Genomic DNA, 15,343 nt, shown 5'->3' on the forward strand with positions numbered 1-15,343 from the left:
TAAACACAGCAATTCACGTATTTTTAAAAAAAAAAAAAAGCCACCACACTGCAGGATATCAGAGAAGAACATTTGGCCTTGTGTTCACATCTTGATTCATGGCGAACAGCTGGTGCTCTGAAGATCCTTCCGCTGTGGATTCTAGTATGAGCTCTCTTAAAAAATACATTCAACAGCACAGAGGACAATCATGCACAAAATCATGGGTGGTTATGATATCATGGACAAATTCAAGCTAAAAGGACAGGAATATTCCTGCAGCATGATTCAAGGGCACAGTATTTTATTCAACATGCCTGTTGCATTCAGGTATCACACAGAAAAAGCCACAGTAATAGAAACTGATCATTTCACTATTTCACCTTCAAAGCCAAAAGTAACATAAATTGACTTGTCGGCCAAAGATCAAAGATAATTCATAAATTATTCTTAAATCGCCAGTGGCTACAGGAATGGAGTGTTCGACACATCCCTACTCCATGTTCATAAATAATTTAGACGCTTATTTTATCTTGCCATATGGTTGCAGTGTTCTTGTGAAGAAGTGTGAAAGATGATATTTAGACACTGGAAGTAGGCAAAGTGTATTGGAAGGAATTAAATGTTCTGCAGAAAACACAGTAAAGGAAAGAAGCAAATAAAAAACAGTATTTAAGTAGGGCAGTGTTCTTGCTATGTGGCTTTATAATAATTTAAATCTCTAAATTGCCTGTGATGGTATTTTGAAATAAACAAATAAATTTGAATAAATTCATATTAGAGAACATTATAATCACTATTTTCTAATTCTTATAATTCTTCAAAATATACACATAGCTGAATATTACAGATTTTTTTCAGCACAACACTGCATACTTTTCACTTTTTTATTTAACCTTTAACACTGGACTCCATATCAGTATTTTGTTGTATATTTCTAATACATCTTTATTATATTTCTGTTATTCCACATTTTCAAACCACTATGTTTTTTATTTATTTTTTTTAATTATTTATTTATTTATTAGGGGGTGCGGTTTGGCCTGTGTCTGCTCTCTGGTGGGTCTGGGGTTCAAGCCCCCCTTGGGGTGCTTTGTGATGGACTGGCGTCCTGTCCAGGGTGTGTCCCCTCCCCCTCCAGCCTTGCACCCTGTGTTGCCGGGTTAGGCTCCAGCTCGCCGTGACCCCACTTGGGACAAGCAGTTTCAGACAATGTGTGTGTGTGTGTGTGTGTATTTATTTACTTACCACTATATTTTTCTCTTTATTTATTTTATTATTTATTATATCTTATTTTAATCATTATATATTCTTCATACTTCTGCAGTATGTTTCTAATTTCTACTTTATTTGTATTGCCTTATTTATATTATCTCTTCTGTCAGTCTGTATTACAGAAAGTCGGAAAGGCATTTCACTGCATGTTGTACTAAGTATGGTTGTGTATGTGACAAACAAACTTTAAGTTGAACTTGAATATCCCAGTTTTAAAAGGCTGTGGATGAGTGGAAACTAAAATATATTTTCTGAGGGAAATGCCCAAATGCACAAAACACAGGGCTCAGTAAGAGCTGGATTTAAACATTTTAACACCTGTATGCCATAATCATGTAGATGTACAAGTTTCGTCTACAGAAAAGCTCTGTCACACTGCATTTAGCACAAAGTTTTCGCCTTGTGGTATAGGAACTTTTTCAGTAAAAGGAGACTGTATCCAGGATTGTATAAAATTTAGTTTAAAATCCTGTAATTGGAAATGGTATTGAAATGCCTTGTTTTCACAGAACGCCTCAAGGTATGTAGTATACTGCCTACTAAAAACAAAGCTCCATTTAGCTAACAAAGTTTCAATTAACTTTTCAACATAATTTAGGATTGAGACAACACATCCAACACAATCAAGTGCTGTTATATTATGAGATTAAGTAAATGTTATTGTCTCACGTTGTTACAAATTGTGTCAGTAGTCAAACAGCCCTTGTCATAACGCCATTGTTTCCAACGATACAACAGGCACACGGCATGTTTTGTTCAAATGCTTTCAGCAACACGGCAGTTTAGACGTTCCGGCAAGTACCCTTGTCTGTTTGCCTTCCTTTATCTTGTCTCGATGGGCCCACAGCACCATTCACAGCACTAGCGGGTATACAAACTGACAAAAACTGACCGCTGTCACCACACAGCTGTAAAGTTACCAATCCCAGATTAGTGCTATCAGAGTTTTTGAAATGTAATAGGCATTGTGAAAGTAAACAGTAACTGACATTAAAATTTCCCTGCTATAGATGTTTATTTTACACTTTTTTGGTGATCGGACTTTGTTTATCAATGTGTCTGAATGGCTTCGGTTTCCCTCCAAAATGTTTGTACAATCCGGAGAGGCTAACGGAGCTGCAAATTGGGCCTCAAATCAAACAGTCTTGAGACATGCCTAACCATTTATAACCCCAGCCTGCTTTTCCCACTGCTTCAGCGTTACTGTGAATGACATGCGTAAACACTGCAATCCAGGGCCATACATTCCCGTACCAGCAGTGTGTCTGCCATTGGCTGGCACTCTTCTTGTGCTTGGGATTGTTTGCCAGATTTTTTTTTTTTTTCCCAGAAACACATTACATTTATTCATTTAGCTGATGCTTTTCGACAAAGCAACTTACTATGTTCAGATACCTACATTTATTTACCTATTTATACAGATAGGTAATTTTGACTGAAGCAATTTAAGTTAAGTACCTTGATGAAGAGCACTACAGCAGGCAGAAGGATTCAAACCTTCAGCTTCCTTGTGTAAAGACAGCAGCACTAATCATTATGGTACCTGCTGTCCCAGTTTACAGGTGGAATGAATTTTATGTGGCACTTTATCCATCACTACTACACACGAAAAAAAACTGAACAAGAAGAAATTATGTGTAATGCAGAGAAAGTTATCTTGAGTAGATGAAATAAAAAGTTTGTGGGTTTTCTGACGCATAAGTAATAACTTGCTTAGAAATGTAGGTCAGTATCACTCTTGCAATTCAAACAATATCCCTAGATCATTAGTAACTGAATACTCCAGGTTTTGAGGGAGAAAGAAAAAAAAAAAAAAACTGCAACTGCTAACCTTAAAGGAACAGAAACTGTAAAAAGAGCTGACAACATTGACTAGTGATAATGGAAGATCCTGCAATTATAGGCATAGTCCAAACTGGAACAAGAAATAAACAACAGCAGTCCCAGTAACATACAAAGAATCAGGGGCCAAGCCTGCCTGGCCAGTGTTTGTATAACACAGCAACCACTGCATACTGCAGGCTGACGTGACCAATGGTTGCTACCGAGAGATCAGCAAAACACTAGTGACACACAGGGAAGGACAATGCAGGTAAGCAGACACAATCACTTCAGGACTACCTGCCTTTTCATTGTTTTTCATGAATGTCAACCATTATTGAAGGTCGACAACAGAAAATATTTTATTTAATTTATTACAAAAAGAAGTAAATAGATTGTTTTCCGACATATGTGTGTGCGGGGGGGGGGGGGGGGGGGGTTGGGTTGCTCATGTCTATCCGTTCATTACATTTAGCCTCACGTCCAGCGTAGGGTCGCAGTGCCCCAAAACCTACCCTGGAAGCACAAGGTGTGATTCACGGAACTCTCTCAACAGGGTGCAAATACATTAGTCATGTTTATGTATTCCTTTTTATTTTCAAGAGCACTAACGTTTGGAAATTACTGGAAATTAATGCAAAGTGACAGATAACACTACCCTTACTTCAATCAGCCACATGTCAGTTGTGCAAAGTGAATGTCAAAGTAATCACAAGGTGCATCAATGGTGCTTACTAATTGCAAGAACAGTTACAGTGTACATATGTGTCAAAAGGGATTGTGTCCACTTAAAATTTAATTGACAGCTTACCACTGGACAACATAAGACTCAGTTTCAAAATAAGAAAATTAGGCACTCAAAATAAGGCTGAGGTTCAGCAATAAAAAAGAAAAATTAAAACCATCTGACATCTTCCCAAGCTCCTTAGCAAACAACACAGAGCCTGCATCTGTAATTTGCCTTCCAGTGGTCAAGCTTTCTCATTCAGAGAGCCTGAAAAACTTCTGCAGTCAGCATTTCTTTATATACTGCTCTGATAGATCCGGAAGGGCCCTGGAGCTCTGGGTGAAATAAGACATGGTGCATTTCACTGAAAATGTCTCAATCACAGTCCCCCATGTGAGATGTTGAATGTAACAAACAAGTGTGCTATCTCACAGTGACACACTCAAAAATTTAACACTCTTTTGGCAGATGATACCCCTTTTTGTCTGTCCAGATTAAGTAACACCCAAGCGTTTGAAATTTCTTCCAGCTAAATGACAATCCATAGAAAGTGCAAGAAAAGGAAAAAAAAGGAAAAATAAAAAGATGGATGAAATATTGAACTTCTTCTGCCTACACTGACACCAGTTCATAATTATTGCTAATTCTTTGCCCTGGAACAGTCTCCATAAGTGAGTTTTGAATGATAGACTATAATTCACTGTGCATCTTGCCACCAGCCTTATAATTACTAATAAGCAACAACCATCTTTTTTTCAACATGTGAAATCTGGAAACCAACCCCTCCCTTTAACCCACAAATTAAATCAGGCAGTTATCTTTCTCCGCCATCAAGGGCAGCGGCAACAACTCCAGCTCCACAGGGATGAAGAGTAATATCGAGGTTCTAACTTTTGTATGACGGCGCAAGGTGGCTTTGAGAGGTGGCATGCGGCGCCTGGGATAATTCTGCACCCAGGAGGAGGGGGCAGGTGCCACCCGTTCCAGACAGCAGACAGGACTCCCATGAGCTGTTGTCCTGGACACTGGTGATGTCCCCTATCGGGACTGTCTCCTCCCCTGCCTCAGCCAATCTCCACCCACAACTCAACCAAGTCTGATTATGTGTTAAATCCGCCTGCTTACTGGGATGGATGTGGAAAGAATGCATGGTGCTGAGCGAGGGCACAGACTGGGAGAATAACTTGAAGATAGCACCCCATTAGAGTGATAAAGGAGGTACAGGAAAAGAGCAGCCGACAGCAGCAACATGCACCCCTACTGCTGATGAATGCCAGGTGGAGGGGTCAAACATGATAAAGGAAACAGTTTATTTTCTTATTCCAAACATCGCAGCCATCCTTAAACATCGGCTGCTAGACTGATAGGGAAATGTCTATATAAATACCAGCTTAAAACAGGGCCACACAAGGACAAGATGCTTAGCCTACATCTCTACTCTTGATATTTTATTTGTGCTAACTTTCCTTGTGGTTTGTTTGCTTGTTTTGTTCACCATCTTGACCTTGTTTCAGGATATAATGTGGCTTTCAAGAGCATTGCAGCAGTCAGTATTCATTTTATAACTACTGAATTTACTTGTGGCCTTGCTAAAAAAAAAAAAACATTTTTAAATTTACCCAGAACTAGTTTTAATGTATACTGTGGAAAAATTAATATCCAGTTACAAAAATAGTAGAAAAAATGAAATGTATATCTGTACGGAAAATATGTCTGCAGGAAAACGTACAGAAAATCCTACATATGTCTTAAAAATGGTACTTTATCATGAACGTATTTGTATTTAGATCTGAAATATAGAGCAAAGCACCACCAAAAATAGTTATCCTGCTGTGATACTCGGTGTACTTTTAGACCCTGCGATGATAGCCTCGGTGGGAAATTGTACTGTAGCTACATTTGTGCACTCTGTTCCCTCTGAATCCCTCCCTTCCTCCCTCCAGAAAGACAAAAAAACCTCTACTAAAAACACTGCACCTCGAAGTACTCATTTTATGACATTCATTCACTTTTTGAAGATTTGGCAGTGCTTGTCTTTATAAGGGCAAAATTGTGTATAAAGTACCTACATCGCGGGCTTGGCTGGGTCCCGTTCTCTGGTGAGTCTAGGGTGAAGTGCCTTGTTATGGACTGGTGTTCCATCCTGGGTGTGTTCCCTCCCCCTCGAGCCTTGCGCCCTGTGTTGCTGGGTTAGGCTCTGGTTCCCCGCGACCCCGCTCGGGACAAGCGGTTTCAGCCAGTGTGTATGTGTGTGTGTGTGTGTGTGTGTGTGTGTGTGTGTGTGTGTGCGTGCGCGCCTACATGAATGGCTGCAAAAGCAGAGGTATTCATGGGTAATGTAAAACTGGTAAAAGACTCTCCCACAACTGGAATAATGCTGGATGAATCAAATTATACAAATAACAACAAACACCAGGCCAGTCAAAACAGAAACTAATACTCCAGAAACCTGACACACCGAACGGAAAGCAAGAAACAACCAACCAAATTCAGTGATTATAAGTTATTTTATAACTTTAAATAGTTTGACTATTACTACAAGTGAAATGCTTTTTTTTCACAACCTATCTTTATATTTAATATTTATTTACTCATTTTAAATTTGTAATTTGCCATTGTTGTGTAAGTGAAATCCCATTCTTCTCCATGAAAAAATAAATTTAAGCTCAGAAAAGAAAATACTAGGTCTGAGTTCATAATATATACTAAAAATACCTGGCTTCATGTTTCACTTCTTCTTACTATGAGTTTTTGTCACATCTAATTTGTTAAACATTTAATTTTCTGTCCAGTGCTTACAGGATTGTACAGTTTGTACATTGGGAATGATATGAATGTTAAATGGGGTTGTAAAATTATTTTTGCATAACAAGTTCTGTCCACGCTTAGATAACCATTTGTTTTTCCAAGATAACTTTTCATCTGTGTTCCGTCAACCCGATGATTAATAGCGTTTGCATTTTCACATTTTCTACTTTGTTTAGTATAGCTACAGAGATATGAAACACAGGAAATGAGTAACCCACTTTCTGCTATCCTAGACCAAATCAGTGTTAAATTACTTGCTACCACTGATTATGTTTTTGTTATTTTACAAACTGATGAGAGGAATCTAATACATAGTGTTTCAAATTGCCTGTTTCAGCTTATCCGTATTTTTATCATTCTGGGAGGTTCTTCCATTAATTACTAGCGTAAAAACTATAAAAATGCTAAATAATAACCATAAAACTACTCGGGGCAACAGATGCTTTGAGATATTTTCACCTCAGTGAAAATCTATGACTCTAATTAAATTTATATAAATCCAGCACAGTAAAGTCCTTACTTGCAAGAAAAAAGATTCCAACAATGCATCAAACATCTGGGTTTTACACTCAAACATTTTAATCTCCCACCTTAAAAAAAGGCATTTATCCAGCTCCAGGCTGTGTGCACAAAACAGTGGCAGAATGCACAAAAGACAGGAGAGAGCTGGAGCCTAGCAGGAACGCACGGATGGATTGAATTTCCCAGTTCAACTCATCCAAAGCAGCTCACTGCAAACACCCACACCTATGTTTTGGTGGAAGATGGGAAGAGGGCTTCTAGGGCAGAACAAACATGCCAAAAAAGAGTGTAATAGACTAGATCGGGAGTCTTAGAAATAATGAAATGAACGGCAAAAAATGCACACATTCACTCTAAAGTCAGGCATAACCCCACGCATTACTGAAGTAGAGCTTGGCTGCCTGCGATGAGCTTGTGACAGAAAGACAACTGCTCTATTCATCAGTGCTACCTGTGCTTCAGAGGAGATAAGTCCATTTTCCATGAGAAACAAAAACAAGATTAGGGTTTCCTTACACTCTACCACAAGATTGTTCTGACAAAGTTAAAATCCAGGGAAATGTTTAATTGGGCCCAAGTAACATTTATAAACTTCCTGGAAAGATGCTCGAAATGAAGTATTTCTGGAAAGTCAAAAAAGCAAACTTTATCTATGGTTAATTTTTACAAAGCATCATTTCATTTGGAGAAATTGTTTTTAAACCTCAAGATAGACATAAACATTACATCTGACAAAACTTTTGAATTTTATAAAATATATGTAGTGTGTGCATGCTACACAATTTCATAATAGCTGATCGCACAGTACATGTTGGCAAGGAAATTATTTTTAAAGTAGTTTCCAAGCATCGGCTGCTGTTTTTTTTTTTTTTTTTTTTAAGAATCCCGCATTAAACTGAACATTTTAAATACACTATATGATTATCATTACAGGGTTTTTTCCTTTTTTTACTGGCTCTATGTTTTAGTTTTTAATAGAAAACAAGTCAGAAGGCATTTAGCCAACTAGACATTTAAGTCTGCGTTAATGGTGACTGTAAAATAATTACAAATCAAATATTTGTGTTTCCTTCTGTGCTGTCTTCCTTATTAATTGGACATCCTTTAAAAGGCAAAACAAACACAAAACTTTTGAACACAAAATTATTTATATTGTTCACTTTGCCTGCCAACATTATATTATACTGTCTGTTCTTTACTAACCTCTTTGCAAGGCTCATCATTCATCAACTGTATTTTGATAACTTACATTGATTGTGTACAGTTAATGTCTTGTGTTCATTTGCCTTTTAGCTTAGTTTGTTTAGTGAAGGAGGTGGACAGGAAGCAGTGATTCATTCAGAAATAACTTTTTTTTAAGAAAAGGGATGAGGAGACAAAAAAAACAGCTATCTGAGACATGAAAGAAAAAGAACTCAAAGGTCTGTCCAGCTTCTACTCCCCTACCACCAAAACTAATCGGAGGTAAAAACATCCCAGCATCCCCGAGTTCCTCTGTTCTGTCTCACAAGCACGCACACACAAACACACACATCACAACACAACAGGACTTTAAAATGTGATCAGCACCCTCAGCTGGCGTCAAAGTGAGCCACCTGACCTGGCCATGGTGCCCTTGGCCTCAAGGTGACACTCACAAAGATGTTGTTCCTCTGCCACCCCCCGCACTCACTCGTTCCTTTTCAGCACTGCACCCTTACCAGGTCACGGGAGGCAATCAATCTTCACAGATGGAAACATTCAGGCCCTGTCAATGCTCCAGTTTGCATGAATACAAATTATATGTTTATAGATTATTACCAACAAGATCATTAGGATAACTTACACGAGAAATAAAGCAATCCACCAACTTTATTTGCACAGATCCAATTCAAAAACGCAAATTCACAGATCCAAAGTCAGAAATGTAACCTGGCTGTTGAAGAAGTTGAAAAGGAAGGAGAGAAAAATGTTTTTTGGCCATTATCTCCAATGGTTTAAATATATTTTGATAAAAGATCTTAAGTCATAGACCTTATTGTACGTATGTTAAAGTAGCTCTGCGTTCCTTAGAGGAGTGATGCATCACAGTAGACACATGCATAATTCTATCCAATTTAAAAGAGCAAGTTATGTTTAAAAAAACATTTTAAGTTGCAACTCAGAGAGCTATAATAAACCACCCATTCATTTTAAAGTTGAATGCCTCACCACCCTTAAGAACACAAACCACTTCTGAATTAGAAATTAAAAAAAAATAAAAGGCTTCCCTGGATGCAATAAATGTATATTGCCACTGCATGACAATGACTTCTGCAGAAAACTTCTCACCGATGACTTACGCAGACTGCCTGTGACGGGGTCACCATGTAATTCATAAATATGCACATTTCAAATGCTAGTAAGAAAGTTTGCCTTTACCTGAGGGTTTCAATTAAAATACTATAACAAATTTTTAAATTGCAGGAGAAATTGGTTACTTTTAAGACCTCTGTGCTGAAGGTGTGTTACTGGTAGTAATGCATGCTGATCGCGTGCTCCAAAGGTTACACCGAGGCCTACGGAACGTGAAACATGCCAAGATATGTTTTTTTTTTTTTTTTTTTCTTCTGAGATTGTCAGCATTCTCACACACAGGTTTCAATTCAATATAAGGAATTCCAAGAAAAAAAAAACTATAAAGAGATGAGTCCACCTTAAACAGACAACAAATGTGGCCCCTGCCCTGCAGTGGTGGTAATAGGTTTTCCTTCAGTGACAATCAGAAAAGCTGCTGGAACTAACTCATGTATATATGAATATAAATCAGCGGGTAATAAAAAATAATCCTTCTAATGGGTGTGGGGACACAGAGGCTGTTCAGTAGACTGTAGGGAGAAATGCACCATTTACCCCCGCCTTCAACCAGATCCTACCCCCACCAGATTTTGAAGCTTGATGAAGCATGTTTTATACAGTTTTTTATTTTTTTATTCCCAGTTTAACCTTTTGTAATTTCCTCTCAATTAAACAAATCCTGTTATATAATGTAAATAAGACGTTAAAATAACCCGTCCAATAAAGAACCTGTAGATCTAGTTATCGGTTTCTCTTTATTCTCTTTATTTTACTCTTTTTTGTCTTTATTCTCTTTAGTCAATGAATGAACAAAGATGGAGATTAGATTCGGAAATCTTATTGCTACCTAAAAAAAACATGGAACTCACAAAAGAAGGAGGTTTGCATTTTCGCGTCAGATGGCGTCACTGCCCTGGTGACACAGGGGTCCCTCATTGGCGATGCATGAGATCAGTGAATATTAACTTCATTTACACTTGGCTGCAAACACGCTGGCACTCTCAATAGAGGCCCTGCCCCTTCCTCTCACTGACGTGGGCGTTGGGTTGACAGGGCACTGTCACGGCGGAAGATGGATGATCGTGCCGCCTGACCCCTGGTTGCCTAAGGAACCAGCCCCCCAGGACAACCCCACGCCCCTCTCTTCTGCCTCCATCCCTGGCAACCCCTCCACCCCAGAAGAACAAAAGCCTGCTCAGCTTTGCACCCCTCATCTTCACTTGCACTAACAGGTCTAGACATTTCCATCGATCCCTGGTTCCATACCTCTTACACTCTTAAGCTTACTCTCTTTAGCTATCTAAACCTTGGCACAGATGTCTTTTTTGTAATTGCTTGCCACTGTCTGTTGGGAAGGATGCGATCGGACAGGCGAACACGGTGTCAGTGGAGACAATGTCTGGCCGTTTAGTACCGTTTCCCCCTGGCATTTGGGTGAAAGCGATACGCCAAATGGGCCAGGGTCTTAACACCTCCCCGGTCGGCTAGGGGGGCTGCTGCTGTCGGGAAGAGCTCCCAAAGGACCGCTCTGCGCTTCAATCTTCTCTTAGGAGGAAAATCAATAACTTGTTACGTAACCTTGGACTTTTTCCCCCCCTCCTAACACCACAGAGCACTAAGAAAGGACTTTTTAAACCTGCCCAGAAGTGCTCTGTAGCGTGAAAGATCGCAATTTCTTCCCAGTCACTTGTTCGTCATGTGTAAAACAAGCACATATTCCTACGTTTCACTGCTTGTCACTCTGTATGTGTGTGTGTGTGTGTGTGTGTGTGTGTGTGGGTAAATTGTATAGCTACAATTTGTTTTAGTCAAATTAGCTGAACATAATTTCCTGACAATTTGTTTTAATAGTTTCTCCAAGCACTTCAGTATATAAATAAGTAAAGGAATAATTAATCGATATTCAAATTTAAGCCCAAGAAATCTTCAGAAAGATCATCTGAAATGGTTTTATGTTACTATCCTAAACAATTAAGAAGTATTTATATTCAAGTAGCAACATCGAAAAAGTTTTAGAAAATAGAAAAAAAAAAGAAAAAAGTGTTAAGCAAATCAATAATACACTTGTGCCAGCCGTCAAACCGTTTGCTTTACGACACCCTGGGTACAGCTCCGCATCTGTGTCAATCAATTCGCTTTACACCATGGAAATAGAAGTGAGGAAAAAACCTGCAGCATCTGAAAGAATGCAGTCTCACAGGACAATTGATAGTGATGGTGGTGAGACCCCAATCCATCACTAAACTATTTTTATTCAGATTTATTTAAATCCCGACCACCCCTTTGTGATGTCCAACCCCCCAGCTCCCTTATTTACATAAACAAGCTCATTAACACTTGTTATGGACTGCCATTTGGAAGCCAAGCACATGTCATATCAATCAGGACAGTGTCAGGATGCAACAGGACTTCAGCCTCAGGGATCCATTTGAAATGTAAAAGGTGCTTGGCCGGTGCTTTGGCTCATGCCTGACGGTTTGTTGGCTTAACACACCTTGGCTTTTGTGGCCGGCGTCAGCAGCCGGACCCTTCCCTCAGGGGGCCCTTCCATCCATCACTCTCTGGCTAACTTCTGTCAAGGTCTGTGGCACCTCTGAGACGAATGGTGTCACTGCTTAATGCCATGCTGTCCCTAAGTCAGTGTTGGAAATGTGTGTTAACATATTGAGATAACCTGGTCTATTGTTTGCATACAGTTTAGCTGGTCAGCAGTCAATTATTTGTTGCAAATCAGTAATTAAGGTATAATTGTGTGATGTGTTAAATTATGCAATCTGCATTCCTGGGATTGTGCGAAGCTCTGAAAAACAAAGAGGCCAATGTCTAGCAACAAGATTCCATTTTTTTCTAAAATGACTCCAGTGTCTCCATTTGAACAAGTGACTACTGGTGAAAAAGGGCTTGAAAAAATTGAAGGTCACTATGTCTACACAACGCATTTCACTTGTCTTTACTTTACTTGTCTAAGCAAGTGAACTACACGCTTGGAGCTGGATGCTTAAAATGTGCTTTTCTTAACACATATAACACTGACCTAACTGAGAAGGGATGACTTTGGGTGTAGAAACACAGGAAAGACTGGAAGACAAAATGAAGGTGATAAAAGAGTAGAGGAAGAAAAACAGAGTAAGACGCAAGAAGGAAAAGAAGAGTAGTTGGCAATGGCCCCAGAAAGAGTTAAAGAGAAATGCAGCAAGAAGTGAAAGACAAGATGTCCCTCTCCGCTGGCGGTGATGAATGACTTGATCACAACAGGTTTTGGGAGGAAGCTCATGCATACACAGAGGGGGGCTTCTTAAATGACAAGACTGACAGCTCATCTTGGCCGCATCCCCCGCTCAAGCCTACTTAATATTTCATACAGGCCATTTTAAACTTGTGTTTGTTGTGTACTCTGATCGCAAGGGAGGGACAGTGGTGTTATTTGATGGAAAAAAGGAGACATGGGGAGCAAAAGCCAAAGAAAGGGTTAAGCCAGCGTCAAAGATTTCCAGTCGGACTGAGGTGCGCACAATAAAATCTTCATTTTAGGGTGAACTACTAGAATAGTCAGGGAATGCTACTGGGGCTTGTTCACACTTACACGTCTAATTGTGTACAACTATTTTTTTTTCCCTCTCTGAAGGAACAGATGACATTTTCAAAAAGTGATGGTTCTAGTAATTTGATAAGTTTGCTTAATTTTCTGGAATGGCCAGAAATGATGGGTACATTGTTTATACTTAGCAGACTAAAAAAATTAAAAAAAGAAAAAAAAAGATGTTGCTTCTGGGGCATATGCTTTTCGGTGAGGCTAAAAACAAATTTATTTTGGAATTATCCAAATAACCCTATACCTTTTTGACCATTATGCTTTCCCGGTTTCTGAATTACCTCTTTGTCGTTAAATTACGTCTCGCCACATTAGTCACAACACATTGGAGGTGGCCTATTAAGGTTTCAGACACCATAATACATTTCAGAAGTACCCTTCACATTGCAACTTGTGGTATATTTGAAGCGTAAAAGCTGTCTGTATCTCTAATTTGTTCTGAGAGAAAAAGTGTTCAATTATTGCTGCCATGCACATTTACTGATTATGTGCTGATGACCCATTTTGTACTCAAATGTTGGGTGACAAGATGGGGTACTTAAAATTGAAGGAACAAAATACCCCTCTCCCAACCACAGCAAATTCTATGTTATAATGCAATAAGCTGCGAAATACCACATAGCATTAGAGTGACCTGAACAATCCGAATGTCTGTCAGTTTTGCATGAAGGTAAACAAAATGCATGTCTCTACACACCAGTCACAACTGGGCTAGCTGTTAGGCCTCTTCAAAAACATCTGTGGGGCCAAAATGCTTCAGTATGGTGGCAATTTGTTTTCTTACTTTGTCAGGGTCATTTGGTAGGGGCAAAAGCATACTGAAATATTGGCTGGAATTCCTCCCAAAATGTGTGTTTGGTGTGTGACTGCCTTGGCGGGTTGCCAGGAGAGGAAGAGCTCTTACCAAAAAACATTGAGTAAAAATGAAGAGCAAGCTATCATTTAACCCCAGTGTCAACACAATCGCAACGATAAATGAAGAGCCTAGTAATCAAAAAATTACCGTGGATTCCAATTACAATACTGAGGATTTTTTTCCCTCACCTCCCTAATTCGGTAATTATGACATAGCTGTCAAACATGCAAAATAAATTGTGTTTAGAATCACAATTTTGTGAGATGACATTATTTGTCACTGATGTGTTGAAATAAATTACATCTACAGGAATTAGCAACTACGATGCTTTGCAGACAGATATGAAACAGCGCTGTGAAAAACAGAATTGGAGTTGTTACGTATGATATAAGTTGCAGTTAAAGTCCAAACAAACCCTGACTAAAATGTTTATTTAATGAAACTTTGATCTTACTATAATATATATTTTTTTAACTTTCCTTCCACTCCATAGAGCATTAAAAAAACAGTTCTATCTGTCTTGAGCACGAATGCAAAAACAAACAAACAGATAAAAGCACAATATCTGAAGAAGCTTTGCCACTCTTGTACTTACGTTCGCATGCGTCACCTTTCTGTTGAAATCCAGCCTTGCAGATACATTTCCCAATGGGCACCAGCCACTCCCCCTCAGCACTGCAGTGCATCTTAGGAGAGTTGTCGGCTTCCTCCTCGGCATCACTCACACACATCCCTTCAACTTCGACGAGGGACGAGAACTCAGATCCAGTCACGGTGTCGGGAAACGTGGCCAGGTTCTCAATGATGGACCAGCACTTCTTGTAATAGACTTTGACAGAGACCAGAGCAATACAGGCCCCCACATCCTGAAAGGCCAGGTAGAACCCTCGCCTGGACAAGGGGCCAATTATGCGCACTTCGGTATTCAGCTTCATCTTCCTTTCTCCCAGGTCCCCCTGGGTGAAGCTTTCATCAGCAGCAATAGTGTCAATTTTCACGAACTGGCTCTCTCGTATATTCCTGCCGACCTCGGACTCAGTTTCCTGGTAGTACAAGTTGAAAGTCTCCTTGCATGTCCCCACCACACCGGGCAGACTGTTACAATCCCTCAAGGTGAACTTCAGTTCCACAAAAATCCTCTGGGCATCGCCCTTCTCAATCCAGTTAGTCCGCAACCAGTTATTCTGATTGGGCTCCATGACCTGGCAGACTTGGTAGGTGCGGATGGGAGTGTAGTTCTCATCTAGGCCACTGATCTCCTCCCACTGCAAAACAAGGACATAGGTTTGACATTTGGCCATGCTCTTATGCTAATAAAGCTGCCTCAGGTGTCCCTTTCTGGCCAGTTTATGAATATTCATGAAGACAAGCAAGCAACGAGTGTGTCTGAGATATTTAATTGTGACATCCAGTTCCATCAATTAACAATATATGAAATAATACACAA

At 39.5% G+C, this 15,343-nt stretch overlaps 1 protein-coding gene across 3 annotated transcripts in view; it reads right to left on the reverse strand.

Annotated features, from left to right (window-relative positions):
- Window positions 1–15,343, reverse strand: part of epha7 (eph receptor A7) — a 58,265-nt gene that overhangs the window by 39,276 nt on the left and 3,646 nt on the right. For all 3 annotated transcript variants that reach the window (XM_018743786.1, XM_018743785.1, XM_018743784.1), the window contains exon 3: window positions 14,492–15,161. In XM_018743786.1, the coding sequence (XP_018599302.1) occupies window positions 14,492–15,161 (670 nt within the window). The remainder of the gene's footprint in view (window positions 1–14,491; window positions 15,162–15,343) is intronic.

The sequence above is a fragment of the Scleropages formosus genome, chromosome 1 (genome assembly GCF_900964775.1).
Source record: "Scleropages formosus chromosome 1, fSclFor1.1, whole genome shotgun sequence".
In the NCBI taxonomy this organism is placed as follows: Eukaryota; Metazoa; Chordata; class Actinopteri; order Osteoglossiformes; family Osteoglossidae; genus Scleropages; species Scleropages formosus.